General features: G+C 33.1%; 1 protein-coding gene across 7 annotated transcripts in view; it reads right to left on the reverse strand.

The window, feature by feature from the left end:
- LOC130447018 (AF4/FMR2 family member lilli) overlaps positions 1–19,531 on the reverse strand; it is a 570,483-nt gene that overhangs the window by 236,974 nt on the left and 313,978 nt on the right. Inside the window, exon 1 of one of the 7 annotated variants that reach the window (XM_056783616.1) lies at positions 8,346–8,578. The exons of the other annotated variants lie outside the window; for them this stretch is intronic. Coding sequence (XP_056639594.1) covers positions 8,346–8,359 — 14 coding nt within the window. The 5' untranslated portion in view covers positions 8,360–8,578. Of the gene's footprint in view, positions 1–8,345; positions 8,579–19,531 lie in introns of those variants that run through there. 7 annotated transcript variants of the gene reach the window in all.

A 19,531-nucleotide genomic window follows, 5' to 3' on the forward strand; every position in this document is an offset into this window, starting at 1 on the left:
ATGGAGTTGGAGTGCAGTATACATTCCGAATATAAAGTAATTTTTACGAATCAAACGACTCGATATTTCTAGCGTATATATTGTGGAGCTGTATGCTATCTTACAGGGTGTTTCCTGGTTGTCAAATAAATAAGATGGGGGTGTGATTTTATCTCTATATTAACACCGTGTGCCATAAAAGAGACTCATCTCGAAAGACTGAAATGTCCTATTTTATGTGACATAAAAACTACGAGGTCTGGATATTAAACAACGAGGTTGGTTACGAAAAAGGGTGTTATTATAAATATTATTCTACGTTCGAATTCTCCCTTTCAATATACTTCCCTCCACTTGGCACACACCTTTCCATACGTTTTTTCATTGATCGAAACCGTGCTGGAAGTCTTCTTTGGTGAGTGTTTTTAGGAGCTCTGCCGTTTTTTGTTTTACCGCTTTCATCGACTCAAATCGGGTAAATTTCAAAGCAGATTTTATTTACGGAAACAAAAAAAGTCGCGCTTACAGGCCAAATACTACTTGACAGATATCACGTTATGGGCAGATGCGTTGTCCTAGTGCAAAATCCACTCAGACCGTTTTTTACGAACTCGTAACTGACAAATAGTAAGTCTGGTTGACAGTCTGACCCTCTGGAATCCATTCAGTTATCACGATACCATTAATGTCGAAAAAAAAATGATCAACATTGCCTTGAGCTTTGATTTGCTCTCTTGGTCCTCACTAAAGCGCTTACATCATAGCCCGTATAATATTTTTGTGAAAAAATTATGTAGGTACATAAAAACCCTTTACTATTCTAATTCTGCATACATGTTGTAAGTGGATTAATTGTCTGAACCAAGTGTCACATTTTGATCTTGCATAAGTTAAGACAAATATAAACCTTTTCATAACCCCGTTACGGCGGGTATACCAGTAATAATATTTTTTTATCAACACTGTCTTTATAAATTTGAGTTGCTAATTGGTGCGGAAAAATCGCCGAAGCAGTCTCTATAGATTATCACTTAGGCTGTCATGGAAATGAGCAGTCGCGCATGGTCTTTGTTCTTACGCGACCTCTATTTAGTAACCAACTCGGTTTAGACCACTACATGTCTTGGATTTGCCGTAGATGCGTAATACGAAACCATCAGAAGTGTAATTGCTACAAGAATACAATTTAATCCTGGGTTTGGAAATTTAAGGAAACTAAGAGCAGATATACGTCGCCATAAGAATATAATTAGCCTGTACTTTTTTTACGTTCTTTTGAATACCACAAGTTACGTTTAATTGTTCCGCAGCCCAGAATTGACAATAATGTTGATTAACATGAACGAAGAACTAATTTCGAATTTCACTTGATGTTTTGAGATAATATTTCTGGATCGTCTCGTCTCTTTGAGAGGTCACGTCGTATAGTTTGCGAGATCACCGGATTTTAGTATTTCCGATTACTTTCTTCGGGAATTTCTGAAAGAAGGTGTCCTTCCACCCTGCTCGAGCTAAAAAAGCGAATTATTAAAGAAGTGAACGCCACACCTCAGGATAAGTGGTCGCCATCGATAAAACAAAAATTCTCAAACTAACTTTAGTGCCAAATACTAGATAAAATTTATTTTTGAGTGTAGATTTTTATTGTAAGAAATCATCGGCAGATTATGTCAAGTAAGTACACATTTTTATCAGTTTTAATCGATGTTATTCATACATCGTTCAGCTAAGCTTGAAAGAAAATGCCTGTGCTCGTGTCACTTCAACGCAGTATGGAAGATTAATATTCAACCTAAGAAATGAATGGCAGAGTCGTGTTTAGTTCAGATTAGAGACTGAACGAAGAAGTATGCCTCTCTGTAGACGTGAAAAATACGAGGGTGGTTTGACGAAATAATGACTTTTCAGAGGTTGACAATACAATCGCTACGGTCATTATATTGTTAGTTCCGCCGGGTTGTTTATTTTATTTGTCTGAATTTAACAAATATAATAAAATGAGTTTTAATACTCAAGAAAAATGTTTATTTATTGATTAAATATAGAGAAAACTAATTTCGAGTGTAATATAAGCATTATTCTTTACGGGAAAAAAACAATAAAATAAAGCGAGGAAAAGAAATTTTAATATTATATTGAAATTGCTCAGTTTCGTGGAATGATTTGTAAGCAGTTCTCGGCATTTAAAAGTAACAACATATGACAACGAATGATGCAGAATGTCGTCATTTACTGTAACCATTTCAGAAATTATCAATAAAATGTTTTGTTCCTATATAGTTAGCAATCGTGAAATAGAAGTATGTGAACCTAATGAAGGAAATGTTTCAATCGAAGGGATATGCAATATTTTGCATGAAAGGTCACATATATAAAAAAAATTAGCATCAAGGTAGGGGCCGCGATTGCTTAATGTTGATCAAAAGCTCGCTGGAATTAAAAGTTCAATGAATTTGTGGACAGATTTCCATTTGTGTTGGGTGTAATATTATGTCCCAGAAACAAAAATACATTCGAAGGGGTATTATTATAGAGTTAGACAGAGCAGTATATGAATGAGATTGTACTATTGGAAGAGAAAGAAAAAATATCGGTTTACTACTCTGTCTCTCTCTCTCTCTCTCTCTCTGTACACGCTGATAAAATTATAATTCCACTGCCGTTCTCACATTCAAAACTTAGACGTCATGGCGATCAAATCAGTTTAATCTCCTATACAAGTAAAACCGAAAGTCGGCCATCTTTGAAAATATTTTAATTAAAAAGATGGTATTCGTATTCGTGATTTTACTTAAGTATTTTGCCATATACGGATAGTTTTAACTCGTCGTGGGACGTACATCACATAGACCATCGAAAACAGAAACATTTTTAGCATTAAATTCAACAAAGTTGTGTCTAAAAAAGGCATTTATACAAAAAAATTCTTGTCTTTTGTTATAATTATTAAATTGCAATTATGTATCGCCTTTGATACAATGGTGAATGAGAGATATAATATTAGTTTCAATAGATAGCAAAGATTTATTCAAAAAGTAGAACAATATTTATTTTTTACCTATGCATATCTACAAGACAGTTTCTAGTTTTATTTAGACACAAAAAAAATTTACATTTTGTATATTCAACTGACATAGTGAGAAATATCCTGGTTTCTTGCATCTTTGATGATCTTCTTTTTCGTCTGGAAAGTGACCAGCACCATCTCTTAAGGTTTTGATAGACCTTCCTTTTTCTTTGTTGCTAATGCCTTTTCAATATAGCTGGTAGGTCTACCACGTTTCGAAGGATTATAATTTACATTGCATAAATTCTCAGCAATGATTTATTTGAAGAAAAGTATCCATGATTTCTTAATTTTTAAAATTATTTGCTTTACATTCTCTCTTAAAACATAACCAGCTATTGACAACATTGACAAAATAAAAGAAAAGTCGAAGGTAATATTTCTTTGATTCCATTTTTATTCTATGACAAGAGGAGTCTACATCCATTCCTTAGATAAATTTATTACAATATTAGGACAACTAATGGAGATATAACTTTTTGTTTTCTTGTCATACCTTTTTATTTCTTTCGTAGTATAAATAGAAAAAAAGAAAATACTAATACAACTGATTAATTATCTAGCCTTTATTCTAACACCTTTTATTGTTGCTTCATTTTCTTCGCAGGAACCATCTCTTTTTTGTCATGTCTTTATCATCTGTAAAAGTAAGACCTCTTTCTTTGAACTGTAGACGAAAAATTCCTCCTTTGTGTAGCTGAACAAATAATTCTGGTGGAGAGAACCAATTTACAAAAAATATCAGATGATTTATATTAGGTGGAACAAACTGATCCATATTTATATGGTTTTTTAGGGTTCGACTGCCCATCTCGAAAGGGCAATCTGTTCATTAACAAATAAGTTGTTGCATCAGTATAGCTCTGATATTTCGCAACAAGGATTCCATCGAAGGTCTTATTTTAAATCCTAATTATTTGGATTAGTTTTAGAATTGTCCCAAACACGTTGCTTGAGTCCAATACATATGCGTTGGTGGTAAACTGAAAATGAACATATAAAAACATATATCTATCTCTTCTCAATTATTGTAAAGAATATCTGGATTTTTTTGATATCATATAGACTGAATTGTTCCACAAGATTATTTATCATATCAGCATCAAAGAGTTTCTACTTAATCAAGTCCTCCTCTTTCATCCATTTTATGTAACCAAACCGTGTGTCCCTAGGGCTACCTTCATCCTATACTTGTTTCCATTCACCTCTTTCATCAGATTCAATTTAATCAATAGCTAATTCTGATTCACCAGATTCTGGATCATAATCATCTATATCATCACTATTCTAAAGGTAATGAGAATGAGAAGAAACAGTACTTTTTTGTCGTTTATTCATTGGTAAAAAACTATCATCAGATATGAAACTCTTGTAAATCGTTGTATCGTATTTGAAATTGGTGGCACAACAGTCTTACAACCATTATAATCTGTTGTTGAATATGATACGAACCGAACAACATCATTTTTTATAAAAGTTTTTGATATTCCGTCTTAGAAACAGATATAAGGGAAATTAGATGGATCAAAAAATAGTGTAACGATATTTATTCTATACCAACTTACCTTTTATTGAAGTTTTTTAAACTTTCCATTTAAAAAACACACACACACACACACTTGTTGCTTCTTCAGCCGTTTTATAGTACAAATTTTTGACTGAAGTACAGATATTCCAGTAGATGTCATTGCAAGTAGGGTGATATCCTTTTGGTAGTAATACCACAATTTTTTTAATAAAAAAAATTTCAATGGTTTCTATAAAATATGATATAGTGGTATAAAAGCGGTTAAAGAAAAGAAAGAGAAATAATGATATAATGATGTCCTCTCCCTCTCTATCGGCAGTTCAGTCTCACTTGACTCTTGGGGTATTATCGGAAACGACTATTTTATGGATGATTTGAAAAAATTGGAAACTAGCTGACAAAGTGTGTAGAGGTAAAAGATTATGTTGACAAATAACATTTTTCATAGTAAAATAATATTTTTCATTAAACCATAGTAATTCTAAATCATGATCTATGTAGACAATATTTATAGCTGGGAAAGTAGGTTCCTTAACAAAACATCGGTTAGATTTTGTTTATGTGATATTTTATATTCAAATGTAAGTATTAGTAGAATTCACACATCTACAAATATTTAACATATTCATTGAAAAATACATAGACCGAATACGTCATTTGAGCAATGATGAATGAGACAGATCTTTGCGAGAACAAGAAAGAATTTAAGAAACTAGATCACATGTGTGAAAGTGAGTAGAAATCCACAAAACAAATTTATGGGCGCTTTTCTTTGTCAAAAGATGTTGGGAAATAAAAAATGTTCAAGTCAAGAGTATAAGTAATCAATCCAATGTCAAAACTCCTACATTGACCACCAGATTAACGGCGGTAACTGGGATCGTGACATAATCTACATGGTGTTGATTGTATAAATGATTATGATTAGATGGTAGCTGCAACAAGCTATTGAAGAATATAATTATAATTTAATAGCACCATGTTTGTGAAATGAAACCAGAGCTTTCAAATTATACAGATGATTCAAGGCATGATAATTTTCAATAGAAATACTGGATTATGTACCACATCAAATATACCAATATTTCTCAATAAATATCCTTCAGAAAATGCAGATAAATTCACGTGCAATATTTGAAAAAAAAAAAAATATTATGGTTGTCAACATTAAAAACTTAGTTATTTGATCGAAAATGTCTACTATGATAGATATAGATCACGTATTATTGCATGGTTTTCATGTATCTTGTGCACGCTATTTTTAGACTACTTTTATAAAAAAATAAATAGGCCTACAAAAACTGTCTAAAAGAGGTAAAGTAGAACAGTAACTTCTTTAAATAGACCAGAGCTCTTAAGCCCGATCCACACTTTCCTCGAGGCTACACGAGGGAACGCGAGTGAGAGGGTATGGACTGTGCGGTCATGTCCTGTCGCCTTCCCTCGCCGCCATGTCTCTCACCACTTCATGTCGATATTTCGGGCGCACATCAAAGGACTAGAGTATGAAAATTAAGTGAATGTCGCGTGGGATTGGATAAGTAAAGAATTAAATATAAGAAGGTAGAACTATAAATATAGGTACAAATATTTTTTTTTACATCTTGTGGAGTTCAATAAATCATTTTTTTGTTTTATTATAAGTATACAGGAGTTAAAATATGAAACAAAATCATAACTAGCGATTTTTAGAAGGCATCTCGAAAAGAAAAAAGCTTAAAAAAATCTGTTTTCCGCATAAACTTCACTTAAATTATGTCCAATCTTATGTCGAGAGCTTCTGGGATTCGCCTAGCGAGAGTCTGAAACGGGCATGAAACATTCTACTAGAGAAGAGGAGGGATAGGAAAATTATAGAGCAATTATAGAGCAAGAATTTCGTTTTCTTCTTCTCATTTCAATTTGCAATCGAAACGCGCTTATTCAAGGAAGCTCTAGAAGATCATTGAAATACCATTAATAACTAAATAATTAATAGATAGTTAGTTAATAGTTAGAATTGGTTTGATAGGAGATCATTATCGACTTGAATAACACTACGAAAAACCCCACTCCAAGTTGTACATACAACATAAATAGTAAACTTACAGAAAATTTAAGTAGTTGGGAATATAGAGGTCTTTCTACGCAATACCAAAAAATGTGAAATTCTACATATACTCAGAACTGTTATTCAGTGAAACATGGCTTGACGTGTTACAGCTATTCAAACAGTGGAAATCATCATTCTTATGGCACACAAATACCAACAGTAACTATGAATTGCTTATACTATACAGGAGGGAATATATAGATGACGAATACAACATGCATACTTGAAAAAATAACCACTTCAGAATACACGGTAATGAAAAGACGATCATCTGGCGAAAAAAATAGGACAATTCTTTTCATAGAACCATAGAAATATCCTATTCATTCGGATAAAGCTAACAAGTCATGAAAAATGGGAAAACGGGAACAAATAAGGAACATAAGACTCAACGTCTGAAACAATTGATAATATTTCTTTCCTATTCCACCAACTGGTCTCAAAAGACGAGTTTAGGAGAGTTATTGATATGTTTACTGGACCTACCATCTGAAAAACGTCACAAACGACAGTTTTTTCGTTTCTATAAAAAGCCAAAGAAAACCGCTGAACACAAAGGTTACGATACTTACATTCAAGATTTTTAAAGCTAGAAGAGGTAAGACAAATAGCCCGCACCCTTTAGCTCACTTTTCAAATTCGTTGCTACCTGAGTTGTGAACAGTCCGGGGTTCACAATAAATGTTTACGCACTAGTGAGCAAAATTACTGATTATTGTTAACCTATAATAATACTTAAGTAAGATTAAATAATATTATTAATCTGTTTCTAACTATTTGTTTCGTTCAGAATAACAATATTTTCATTAAATTAAGCATTATTTTATGAATGTAATTACAGGAATTCCACATTATTTCTTGAAAAGTTAATAGTGGAATATCTTTTCAGCAATTGGTTAGATAATTATTTAAACGAAGAAAAAATCGCAGCCTTATGTTGGTAAATCTAAATTCAGTTCACTATACTTAATGGAAATGCGCTGAAATAAATATTCCTCGAGAAAATGTCTCCGCTTCGCTTGGAAACTGTTTAAACTTACCGATATGCCAGATTCTTTAAAACTTTTGCGGTACTTTGCTATGACTTCGCCGCCAACAAATAAGTTTCTTATAATAAATTTTTACTCAACGTTGGTATTTTATTTTTGTTAGATTTGAAAAACTTTACCACACTAGATTAAAATGGTAAGATATTAGGCAAGTTTTTGAATCAATAATAGAAAAATTACTACCAAAGTTATGATAAGCTCTCAGGGGTGGATCTAGGACTAAAATGTACTCACGTTCGTTACACAAGGTGGTTATAAAAAATATTTCTGTCAAACGGTTTTACAAGATAATTCATATCATTCCTCATCTATCTCATTTCCCTGTTTAGTTTTATATTAAAGGAGTATATAGGGTAGATCCTCTTTTTTTGGACGTACTATCAGCTGTAGAAATTGACGTACTTAATTCTGGAACACCGTGTATACTCACTTTTTTGACGAGTAATTAGAAATCATATCATGCAGACCACAAAAAGTTTCGATTTACAAAACGTAGGTATTCAATGTTTGTATGAACTATGTAGTTATGTTTGTCTGGCATTACGTCAACTTAAATGTACAGAAAAGGATGTGGCAAAGAAATAATAGAAGTTATCGAAGACTTAATAGATTGGTAATAAAATTGCTTACAAGAATAAATCCATGTGAAGCACTTCTACCTTTGACTGTTTTTTCAAGATAGCATCTATGAAATTAAACCATTTGAGACTTGACACATATAATACATCATTTGTTTTTGCTCTAGATTCCAATGATTTGTTTATCTATTACGATTGGTGGTAGTGTTGCCTACGAGTCGAGACGATACATCGAAAAATCTTTTCTTTCTGTTGACTATCTACATTAAATACACAGATAAAATCTCAATCACAATTTTGATTTCATGGAACAAAAACAAAATAACAAAAAAAAGTCTATTATGATTCAATAGATTATATTTCCCTAATATCACAATTATTAATAATACGACTCTTACTGTATGTTGAGAAATTGGACGTCATACGAAGTCTGGCTATTAAATAACGAGACTGTACGCGCCTAGAGGGCGCCCTAGACGGTTGGGGTAAAAATCGAGTAGTGCGTTGGGTATTTAGATATCTTGTATGTGCACATCCCAAGACACGCTACGGTCACTATGCAGTAGCGGTTTGAAACGAAGGTGTTTTTTTCTCGTGCCGAAAAACGGGAGCAAATCAAAATTCAAGTTCGTTTTTTTCGACATTAACGGTATCGTGATGACTGATAGGTTCCAGAGGGTCAGACTGTCAACCTCACTTACTATTTGTTAAGTTTTGACAACACTGCGAGAACGAGTTCGTAAAAATGGCCCGACTTGAACCAGGTCAATGCACCTGCCCATAACGCGCTATCTGCGAAGCAGTATTGGGCCAGTAAGCGCACTCCAGTGCTCGAACACCCGCCGTACTCACCAGATTTGGCATCGTGCGACTATTTTTGTTTCCGAAGATAAAATCTGCTTTGAAAGGGACACGATTTGAGTCGATGGAAGCGGTAAAGTAAAAAACGGCAGAGCTCCTAAAAACACTCACTAAAGAATACTTCCAGCACTGCTTCGATCAATGGAAAAACTATATGGAAAGGTGTGTGGCGAGGGGAAAGGAGTATATTGAAGGGGAGCATTCGAATGTAGAATAATTTTTACAATAAAATAATAGCCAGACCTCGTATACAATTTTTTCATCATTAGCGTAGGTGATTGGGTGGATTCATAAAAAGTGTATTCATCTTACTTATTGATCAATATCTTTATACATAACCCAGTCACTTAAAATTATTATGTCGACCTGCAGTTTAAACATATATATTAGAAAGAGGTCATGATCACCAAATTTGTTTCGTTTGTCGGAGTCCATAATTCTAGCATATAGTAGTACACGTTGCAATATCTCGGAAAGCTCAAAAAGGTAAACATTGTGTAACAGTTATATTAAACATGTCTCAATAACAATTAGATTAATTAATTAATATTTGCCATATTTATCTTGGATACTTCGAGTCTCTCTCAAAACTAGTGCCAGATTTGAGAGAAGATTCTTTGAAAGTCTCGTCTTGCCTCACAAGAAAAATTTTTGGTCTCGAAAACTAGAGACGAGACCTCTCGTGAAAATATAGTGGGAAACACTAATTGCATCTTATATTTTTATTATTAATCTCAATTCAATATCACCAAAATCATTTTCTACCACGACTTATCTCCTGTTTTTATTTCTGTACTTCGTGTTATTTAATTTCGTCCGTCCGTAAACTTCATCTTAAGTTCAAATGTTGTAACAAGAATTTTTCCATTTCATTCGAATAAAAGTGTCTACGTGAGTACAGTTTGAAGTCATCGAGTGGAAGTCTCTTCGACCTCGGACCAATACCCCTTGAATGACATTTTTAACTTTTGAGTTTTGAGAGCCAATAATCACAGGGAGTTACGTCGGAACTGTGCTGAGGATGGAGAAGATGTCGTTAATTTGTTAAAAATTGCAAATATCTTCACTCTTCGGCGTCTTTCACTTGCTTTTTTAGACTAGGTTTTTGGTAAAAGACTGTCCCATTGTTTTTGGACCTTAGTCACAAATCCATGGTTCAGCATAAGGGGGCGTCGATTATTTACGTGAGGGAATAAGATCATCACTACAACTCTCGTGTAAAAGATGAGTTTAGGGACAAATCATGTAATTTAATTCGTACAAAAGTGAAAATATCAGATTAATTTGAAGTAAGACATGTTTCAGGTTATAAAATGCCGAAATCCTTTTATATATTAAAATCCCTCTATAGATGTAAAGTTATTTAGTATTCATGTTTCGAATATATGGTCACTAATTCTTGATTAGCCGACAAGTTAAAGAGCGCAGTTTGAATTTGTAGTAATATTTATAATAAAATATTTGTGGCGATTATTCCAACACAGCAAAGCAACACAATAGTACTTCTATTGTAACAGCAACGCACGTGCGACCTTCACAAATTGTCAAACAACTAGGTATTGACCTTCTGTGTGCAATTAACAATGGTTTAGAGTGACTGTTGAAACGCCTTACTAATTAATGGATACCACCTAATCTAATTAATTTTCCCCAAGATTGAAGTAGAACTTCATAAAAATTCGTTAATCTAATTTTTCGACATTTTTTATTATATCAAAATACCACAAACGAAAAAAAATGTAAACAAACGTTCACCAACAAGTCCAGTAGATTACTGTGCACACCGATGAGTTTGTGAAAACTTAAAGTTGATGCTTATACCCCATAGAAGTTTTGACGTGGAAATATGAAGATGGGTTTGATACTTTTCGGAGAAAGTTAGTAAATGCAATCCATAATGGAGGGAAATGAATATATTAAGGGGAAGCTTATGTCTAGCAGGGGTCCTGCATGACTAATTGATATTACCATGAATGTCAGTTTCCTTAATCATTTTGTCACTAGCAAATTTCTTCTTATTTAATAATAACAATTTATATTTATACGAACTTATTGAATTGGCAGGCACCTCTATTACTTAGCTCCACATAAAATAGTATAAAGTATATGAATCGGTTTTTTTAACGAGCGTGAGTCTATTTTTTTTTTTTCGATTTTCAGGTTTCAGAATACATCGATTTTTGTTAAAAGGGCGATCAAATCAGCATTTTAATGTTGATTTGACCCATTTTACTGTTCATGAGGTTACATCATCTGACATTGTTTTAGATTTCAAGAAATGGCAAAATAGGTTTTACAAAAAATCGTATATATCACAAGAAAAAAAGTAAAAAGCAGATATTAATGATAAAATATACTTTTAGATTTCTATTCTCTTTATGTTCGTTTATGAATCTAGCCTTCCCTACGATCAATGGTATTACTCATCACAACTTTTTACTAACTAAGATAAAAGCAGATACTCTCTCCCCACCTTGGACCTACCAAGGTCGAGTGCCAATAAAAACTACAAAGATTGAAAATATTAAAAAACTGAGAGCCTACATACAGACGAGCATCGGGGATTTTTCGAAGAAATTTGTGACTGGCCAACTGATGACAGATCTCAAGAGATTACCAGCGATTTCGAGGTTGAAGAAACCATCCATGATCTATAAATCAGAAACAGTTTTTACTTGAAATTTAATGGTTTTTTATCTTTTTACTACTTGATTTTTTTAAAAAGGGCGATAGATTTACATTTTTAGAAATATATAAATAAACCAGCAACACCCGTCGCGGCTTCACCCGCGGTTTATTGAACCTAGTGTAATATAGGGATAATTCAATGAGAAATGACTTATGTATTCTATGCATTAATTCAATTTGGAAGTGTTATAAAGAAAAGATCAAATCTATTCCTGCCACTTTCAAAGATTGACCTTGTGATTTATTGATTGTCATAGCAAAAGAGACTCTAATGGGGAATTGCATTCTTTTAAATTGAAAAGGGTAGTCTGAAGGTATGAGGGGTATGCGTGGTATAAAGACTGATTCCCGTCTGGCACATCCGATTATAATAATTGTAGCCTCGATTACGTTTTTCTGAAGAGCGTTCACACGTAGCCTCGTACCGTTGCACAGTTTAGGAGGATTGAGATTTCGTAACAACATTATCGGTGTTCGAACCTTTAGAATAAGTCTATGTGCCGGGAAACCTGGAGGATTGAGCGTGTTTAGGAACTCTGATGGGTATTGCATAGCATTATCAACTTGTAACACAGAATCTATAGATCGAAATTCCATGCATTATCCATCAAATGAATTTTACCCTTTTAAAGAAATTTCCAAAAACGGAGAAATTAGTTTTTAGATATTCACACGGGACCCATTTCTAAAAAAGAATCGCTTCCGTAATAAAAATTTTTGTTCAACTGTTTGAACCCTTTCCAAGTGGAATTTTGAAAATCGTAGATATTGGGGTATTTAGGTATTTGTACGGAGAATGTTGTAGTGCAAAAACGAAGTCGATATCTTAATTAGCGGCCGAGAAAAAAGAAAAATCGAATTTACAAACATACCCCGTTTTTTTCATGTCTCTATCTTTAATAGCCTTGGTGAGTGAATGAATCAGTCAGTCAGGACATCCTCTTTTATAGATATAGAGAAGAGATTATGGATAAAGATACAAGTGTAAAATTTTGAATTCCTTTACATGTTGATATTTTTTAAAAATATTTTAAGTGAAATATTTTGATTCAAACAGTTTTTTTTTAGTTTTCCGCAAGTTTACTTTCTTGAACTAACGCCTGTTTAAAATCAAGAAAATTGTAAATAATATATATAATCGATAATGTGATTTTACATCTGAAATTTAGAAATTTGTTTTAGCATATCATTGTTTCAATTTCATTGATCACTTTTGGGCTTGCATATATTGTGGGTATCTTTATAAACTAGATCCTTAAAGTAGATTGACATATGAAGTAGATTTTTCGTTACAATGATTATTATTTTTAGTTTCTGATGAATGTTTGATAACTTCAACCGTGATCCAAGTGCATTTTTCTATCGATTTTCACAGCAGATGAAACTTGAGTACACAATTATAACAAAAAAGCTAAAAAAAATCGACTTAATCCGAGGAACGTGCTCCGAAGAAAACCCGATAAGTTTATGTACACATTGATTTGGGATTCCACTGATGTAATATTTTTTGATTATTTAGAAAATTAGAAAACGATAACTGGCCAATATAATTCAAAATAGTTTGGTTCCATCATGATAATTATTATTGTTGTAGAAAAATTGACTAAATTGTGTGACGAGTAATTTCTGTTGCCAAATATAAAAAATGGCTTGGTGGGACGCAATTTCAGACAAATGATGAGATGATGGTTAAAAAAAAATTGTACCATGACTGTTCCGTAAAATCGTCCTCGTAGATACTTTTCAAAAATCTGTTTGCTACATTTCTTTAAATTGTTCTATATTGATAGCAAAATGTTTCAACAATAGTTCTAGGTTGTGCCCAAATTACTTTCAACATTTAATTTGAATATGCTTGCACACCGTTTGGAGCGATTTTTAATGAACTTCTTGAATAACAGTGATATTCCTTAATATCTTTGTAGAAGTATGGAACTAAATAGGGAAAATGAAACAAAACAAAGTTATTCAAATATATTTGTATCATAAAATTGAAGTAATTGTATGCAGAGTTTGAAACAATTTCGAAATTTAACATTCAAAACGTAACTTTTTCCCCTTTTTCATTTATTATCTTCATGTAATGTTTTCTACCTTCATATTTCTCAATCTCATGATCTCTAGCAAAGGTATTGTAGACACCATTAATGAAATTGGATATAAACCATATATTGCTGAAATAAGTTCCTCAATTGCTCCTACCTGATTTAAAATACGAGTAAATATCAAATGACACTTCGGAACGTGGCGAAGAAGCGGTCCTATGCATGACCAATCAATATTAACTGAAAATATTAAAGATATAGAGAAAGTATATTATAAAATGTTAAATCTGCAGAAATGGAATTCTTGATTAGGCAGACAAGTGAATATTGAAAATTTAGGAGCTAACGAAATCAAACATCAGTGGATATATACTTCATATGCAGAATCTGCAATAAACGAAAAAATATGAATAAAACAATGTAAATACATCAAGGAATGCGTATTGAAAATTAGCTAGACATACTTATATACCAGGAAACGAAATGAAATTATACCACTAATATTGAAACAGTTATAGGTATAATTGTTGGTTATTATCAGGTAATACGTTTATTTCATCCTCTGTCAAATATTCAGTCCTGACTTTTTCGAAATATTAAGTTTTGTAGTGTTCCCACATATCCATAACATTTATAACGTACTGGAATCTCCTTCGCAAACTTAAACTAATGTTTTTTCAAACAATACTCCTGTGTCAACCTCTCCGTCGTGGTTTCATGACTCCATCAAAACTGGTGTACCTTTTCCATGACCCTTAGTAGCTGCGCTACTATCATGGTTTCGCTTCGTGCAGGTAGAACCGTATCTTCGTGTACAGCTGCCAATACCGTGTTACTCTCAGATGGATGAAGGAATACTTTAATGATTCTCTTTCTAAACTCCAGTTGGAAACCACGAAGATTCATTACGTCCATTCCAAGAATCATATCTTCTTCAAAGTCAGCTCCGATTACCTTATGTGTAAAATTTTATGCACCAATTGCCAATTGGATTTGTATTTCTCTGTGAAAGTCGGCACCCTCACCTGTGTCGAATCCCGGTTGATAGTAGCTTTTTCTTGGAACTTATCAGATCGTGTCTTCTAGTAGCTCCATTATCTACCAGCAGTGTATATTTCTTTCTATTCACTTCTCCATCCACATATACCCTGTCATTGTGACATCTGAGGGAAACTATCAATATGAGGGGAACGATCCTGGGTCGGTGCTGCCCTCTTTTTGAATGCAAAGCATATTGTACAATAATGATCACTGCGTTTTATTTTACATAATTTTACCGCTTTTTGAAATATTTGTTTTCTATTAATTTCTACGAGTTAGTGTACTAGATTTGAAGTAAACAAGTGATACGATTGGACACACCCTTTTTCAGTTAAAATAATGTTGTATAAAACTTAATTTTCATATATTCCATCAGTTTGACGTGGAAGGGCGACCTAAACGTGAATCATCTTTAAAATCTTCTCCGCCATTTTGAAAACGCTTAAACCACTCAAAAACAAGTGGTTGCCACAAACATCCATCCATTGCCAGACACTTCTTTCAATGAATTATAAGTTTAAGTTGCAGAAAAACAAAAAAACTGTCCCTAAACAAATGAAGGCGACCGCTAAACTGGTTTGTCTACAGACACGGTTCGAGAGTAGGCGAAGTATGCTAAACAGCTGACCCTCGCTCACCTTTGGCGTCAGTGTACTTTTTCTGAAGCAGCATTAGTCTCGTTAGTTAATAGTTACACCTCGTAAATATAATAAAAATTTTCCATAAGGTCAATTTATGTTATTTATTTGTTTTATGTTATTTCCTGAATAAGGCCAGCAATGGACGACTATTTAAATTAAAATTGTATAACATGTCCAAATATCAATTCTAAGTATTCATGTTTAATATATTAAATGAGTAATATTTCACATACTGAAGAGCAGAAGACCTTGAAGTCGCCAACAAGAAAGAACCGTAACTAATACTGCAATAATTAATACATCTGCTTTTATTTACAGCATGTACGAACAAATGAGTTAGGATATAAATTGTGAAATATTCTTCAAGTATAAAATGTAATTTGTAGAATTGAATCAATAATATAGGGTATTTCTGAAATTGTGTTGTGGACGATAAATATTCGTGATGTTTCTTAATTTTTTGATAACGTTAATAGAGCCAATAACACTGTGATAAAAATAAACAAAGATATAGTACAAACATTTCATAGCAGATGTTCGAAATTTGACCTCCAACTAAAATTCAACAATCCCCTCCACATTCCGTAGATTCCGAACACGTCGAAAAAACAGGAGTGTTGCAAACAATATTACAAGCCACGTAAGATGCTATTTTGAATATATCAAAGATTAAAGATCGAGTTTACGCAAAAAGAGGCTCTTTACACATAGAAAATAGAACGTGAATGACAAACTTTATTATAAACTCCCGTTAAATATGAAGGGACACCGCCATGGTTTTCTACTTTTAAGAATGAGCATATATCCGAGACAGTCATTTAGTTTATTTACTTCAGATATGTTAAATTAAATCCGTGCTATCTACAAGTTGGATGACGCTATGGCTTAATGCTGATCAAAAGCTCTTACGCATTAGAAGTTTGAACAAATGTTCGAGATATCATCAAACGTAATTTAAGCGAATTTTTCGGACAATATTTTACAGAAGATGTATTATATATTAATAACAGAAATACAGTTGGGAAACGCTCTACAAAGCAAGTGAAAACCGCTTTTCTGGCGAATAAGACCATGGCCACAATTGGTTGTGATTTCAAAGGTGTAAGTAATCTTGATTTTTTAGAAAAAAAGGAAAACGATAACTGGTCAATTTGATGCTGACATGTTTTAATGACGAACTTGATTTGGTTGATGGAAAGAGATTTGAGACAGATTGAGAGGTAAAGGTAGAGAGAGATTTGCGCTTGGTTTCAAAAAGATGGTCGCTATACTGTGTGTAAGAGAAAGTCGAGGATATGTTTAGAATTGGATAGATACATTTACAATTGGATACATTTATTATAGCGAACCTGCAATGTCTCTAGACTTTGCAAAAAAAAGTTTTCTTCTTGCTCTGCAACCAGACCTCCACAGCTTTTATTACCTCCTCCTTGGAAAAAAATTCACGACCTTTTAAACTTTTTTTCAGTTGAGGAAAGAGATGATAGTCGGACGGAGCCAAGTCTGGTGAATAAGGAGGGTATTCTAGTACTTCAAACCCTAAATCACGAATTTTTTTCCATGGCAACATGAGATTTGTGTGCAGGGGCGTTGTCGTGCAAAAACAAAACACCTTTGGATAGCTTTCCGCGTCCTTTCTCTTAATTTTTTTTCCGTAGAGTGGTCGGTAATGTCGAATAGTAATCTCCAGCTATTGTTCTACCCTTATCCAAAAAATCAATCATGATTACTCCATGGCAATCCCAAATAACTAAAGCAAGAGCTTTTCCAGCAGATTTTTGGAAACGAAATTTCTTAGGTCTTGGAGAACTGACACAGAAACTGGCCTTCCCGATCGGTCATCACCTTCAACGGAAAATTTACCTCTTTTGAAGCTTGCAGTCCAATTTTTCACGGTCGCATACGAAGGACATTGATCACCAAGGGTATTAAGCGTATCTTCGTAAATCTGCTTACCTCTTAACCCTTTTAAATACAGGAACTTGATGTGGATAGAACGAAATTTCATTTCAAGAAAATCGTCATCATTTATCCACATACTTGCTGAATTTAAGATACATACTACAAATTCTCGCCCGACATCTAGGAGCATGCTGGATATAACAGGACGACATCTAATTTTTTCTAAAATTTATTCAAGAATCATGATTTCAATTCCTACTAGTTTCATAAACAGATTTCGGGACCATCTACCATCTAGGATATATAAATATATGCAAGATTTATCATTATAAAAATGCAATTCCCATCAGTAAATTGTGACGTTTCAAAACAGAACTGGGGCTACAGCAAAATCAAATGCTAGGATCGTTTTATTTGAGATAATGAAGCTAAGAAGTAATGAATACATACATTTGAATTGCTTTTCAATGCAAGTAATACTAGAAGTAGAAAAACCCAATTTTCATGCAATTCCTTGTTGGGAATACAGAAATAGAACAATATTGAAAATTTAATTTTTTGCATCTTCTTTATAACATTTTTAAAACCAGTAGTTGGTAATAAAAATTAAGGTAGCAATAAATTTCATTAACAGACAGTGTTTGTTTATTAACAAACCTCATTAACAACAAGACATTTTTATGAGAACTTTTTTTTTCACAAAGTTAAATACAATAAAAATGAAATTGGTAGCCAGACAAACTTAAATTAGTTGTTGAACTTTTCTAATACATTTCAAAACCCATTTTTTATTCACACACCTAGAGATGATACATCTGTTTCTAAGCACCCCATACAAATTTGAAAGAGAAATTGAGAAATTCTTTATTGTCAAAAATTTATTACAATTTGTAGACAAAAGCATATAAAAACTAAAAAACAAACATAAAAATAACTGAATAAAGATACAAATAAAATAAAATTTCAATATACAAAATGAGTAACAAAATTATAGATAATAATAGTATACTTATAAGTCCATAGCAAAAATTAAACCAGTATGCAGCGTGCCCGGTATTAAATATTATTATTAGAATAGAAGTCATTTATAAAGTAGAAGGACTTTCCAGTAAATATGCCCTCAAATTATTGTGGAATGCGGGAAAAGACAATATCGATTTGATTTTAATTGGCAAGTGATTGTGCATTTTTTTGCATTGTAAAATATTAAGCCCTTATCTAATTCTGAACGTGGAGTAGGTAGGTAAAGTATATGTATATATTAAAACTTTAATTTTAGAAACGTTGAGACAGCGAAGATTAGAATCGCACTATGGTTTAAGGGTGATTAGGTCACTAGATATGGTCCTATGGAGTGCCGTGAGATCAGGGTTGCTTCAAGAGAAATTAGTGTCGTCTGCAAAGAGACTACTACTGATGTCTAGATAGGCGAGGTCGTTTATAAACAAAATAGGGCCTAGTACTGAGCCATGGGGCATTCCACATTCTATTGGCTTACAAGAAGACATCGTTGTATCAACCCTTCTAAGATGACTTCTGTCTTAACATAATAGAAAGCTTTAGAAAAATCACAGAAAGTTGTTGCAGTGGAGTGATGGCTGTTTAGGCTAGACAGACATTATTTAGGATGGAGAATAGCCTTCATTCAATTTTATACTTGCGGATGATTTGCATTGATTCACTTTTTACGTACATCCAAAATGTCTTCATCAATGTTCCCAGTATCTTAATCTTCACTACTCCTCAATCTATGTTCGCGAACGTTAACCGAGCCAAGAGGCGAAGAACGTTTTTTTCCATGCATTTCATTGATTGCTGTCATTCACCACATTTATTATCCACAATACTTGAATTGGTAATCTTTCAATATCATGCGCTTATCTGAGTACCTGAACCATATTATAGAAAATTTTAATGTTAAACAATTGGTACAAAAAACACGTCCTACGGGTAGAGAGTGACTCGTCGAGTGTGAATTGATCAACGAAGCTGTGGAAATACCCAGAACATTTGTTTACATTTTTCACTGAGCCTTCACTGTGAAAATGAATCATCGGTTT

The sequence above is a fragment of the Diorhabda sublineata genome, chromosome 7 (assembly GCF_026230105.1).
Source record: "Diorhabda sublineata isolate icDioSubl1.1 chromosome 7, icDioSubl1.1, whole genome shotgun sequence".
Taxonomy (NCBI): Eukaryota; Metazoa; Arthropoda; class Insecta; order Coleoptera; family Chrysomelidae; genus Diorhabda; species Diorhabda sublineata.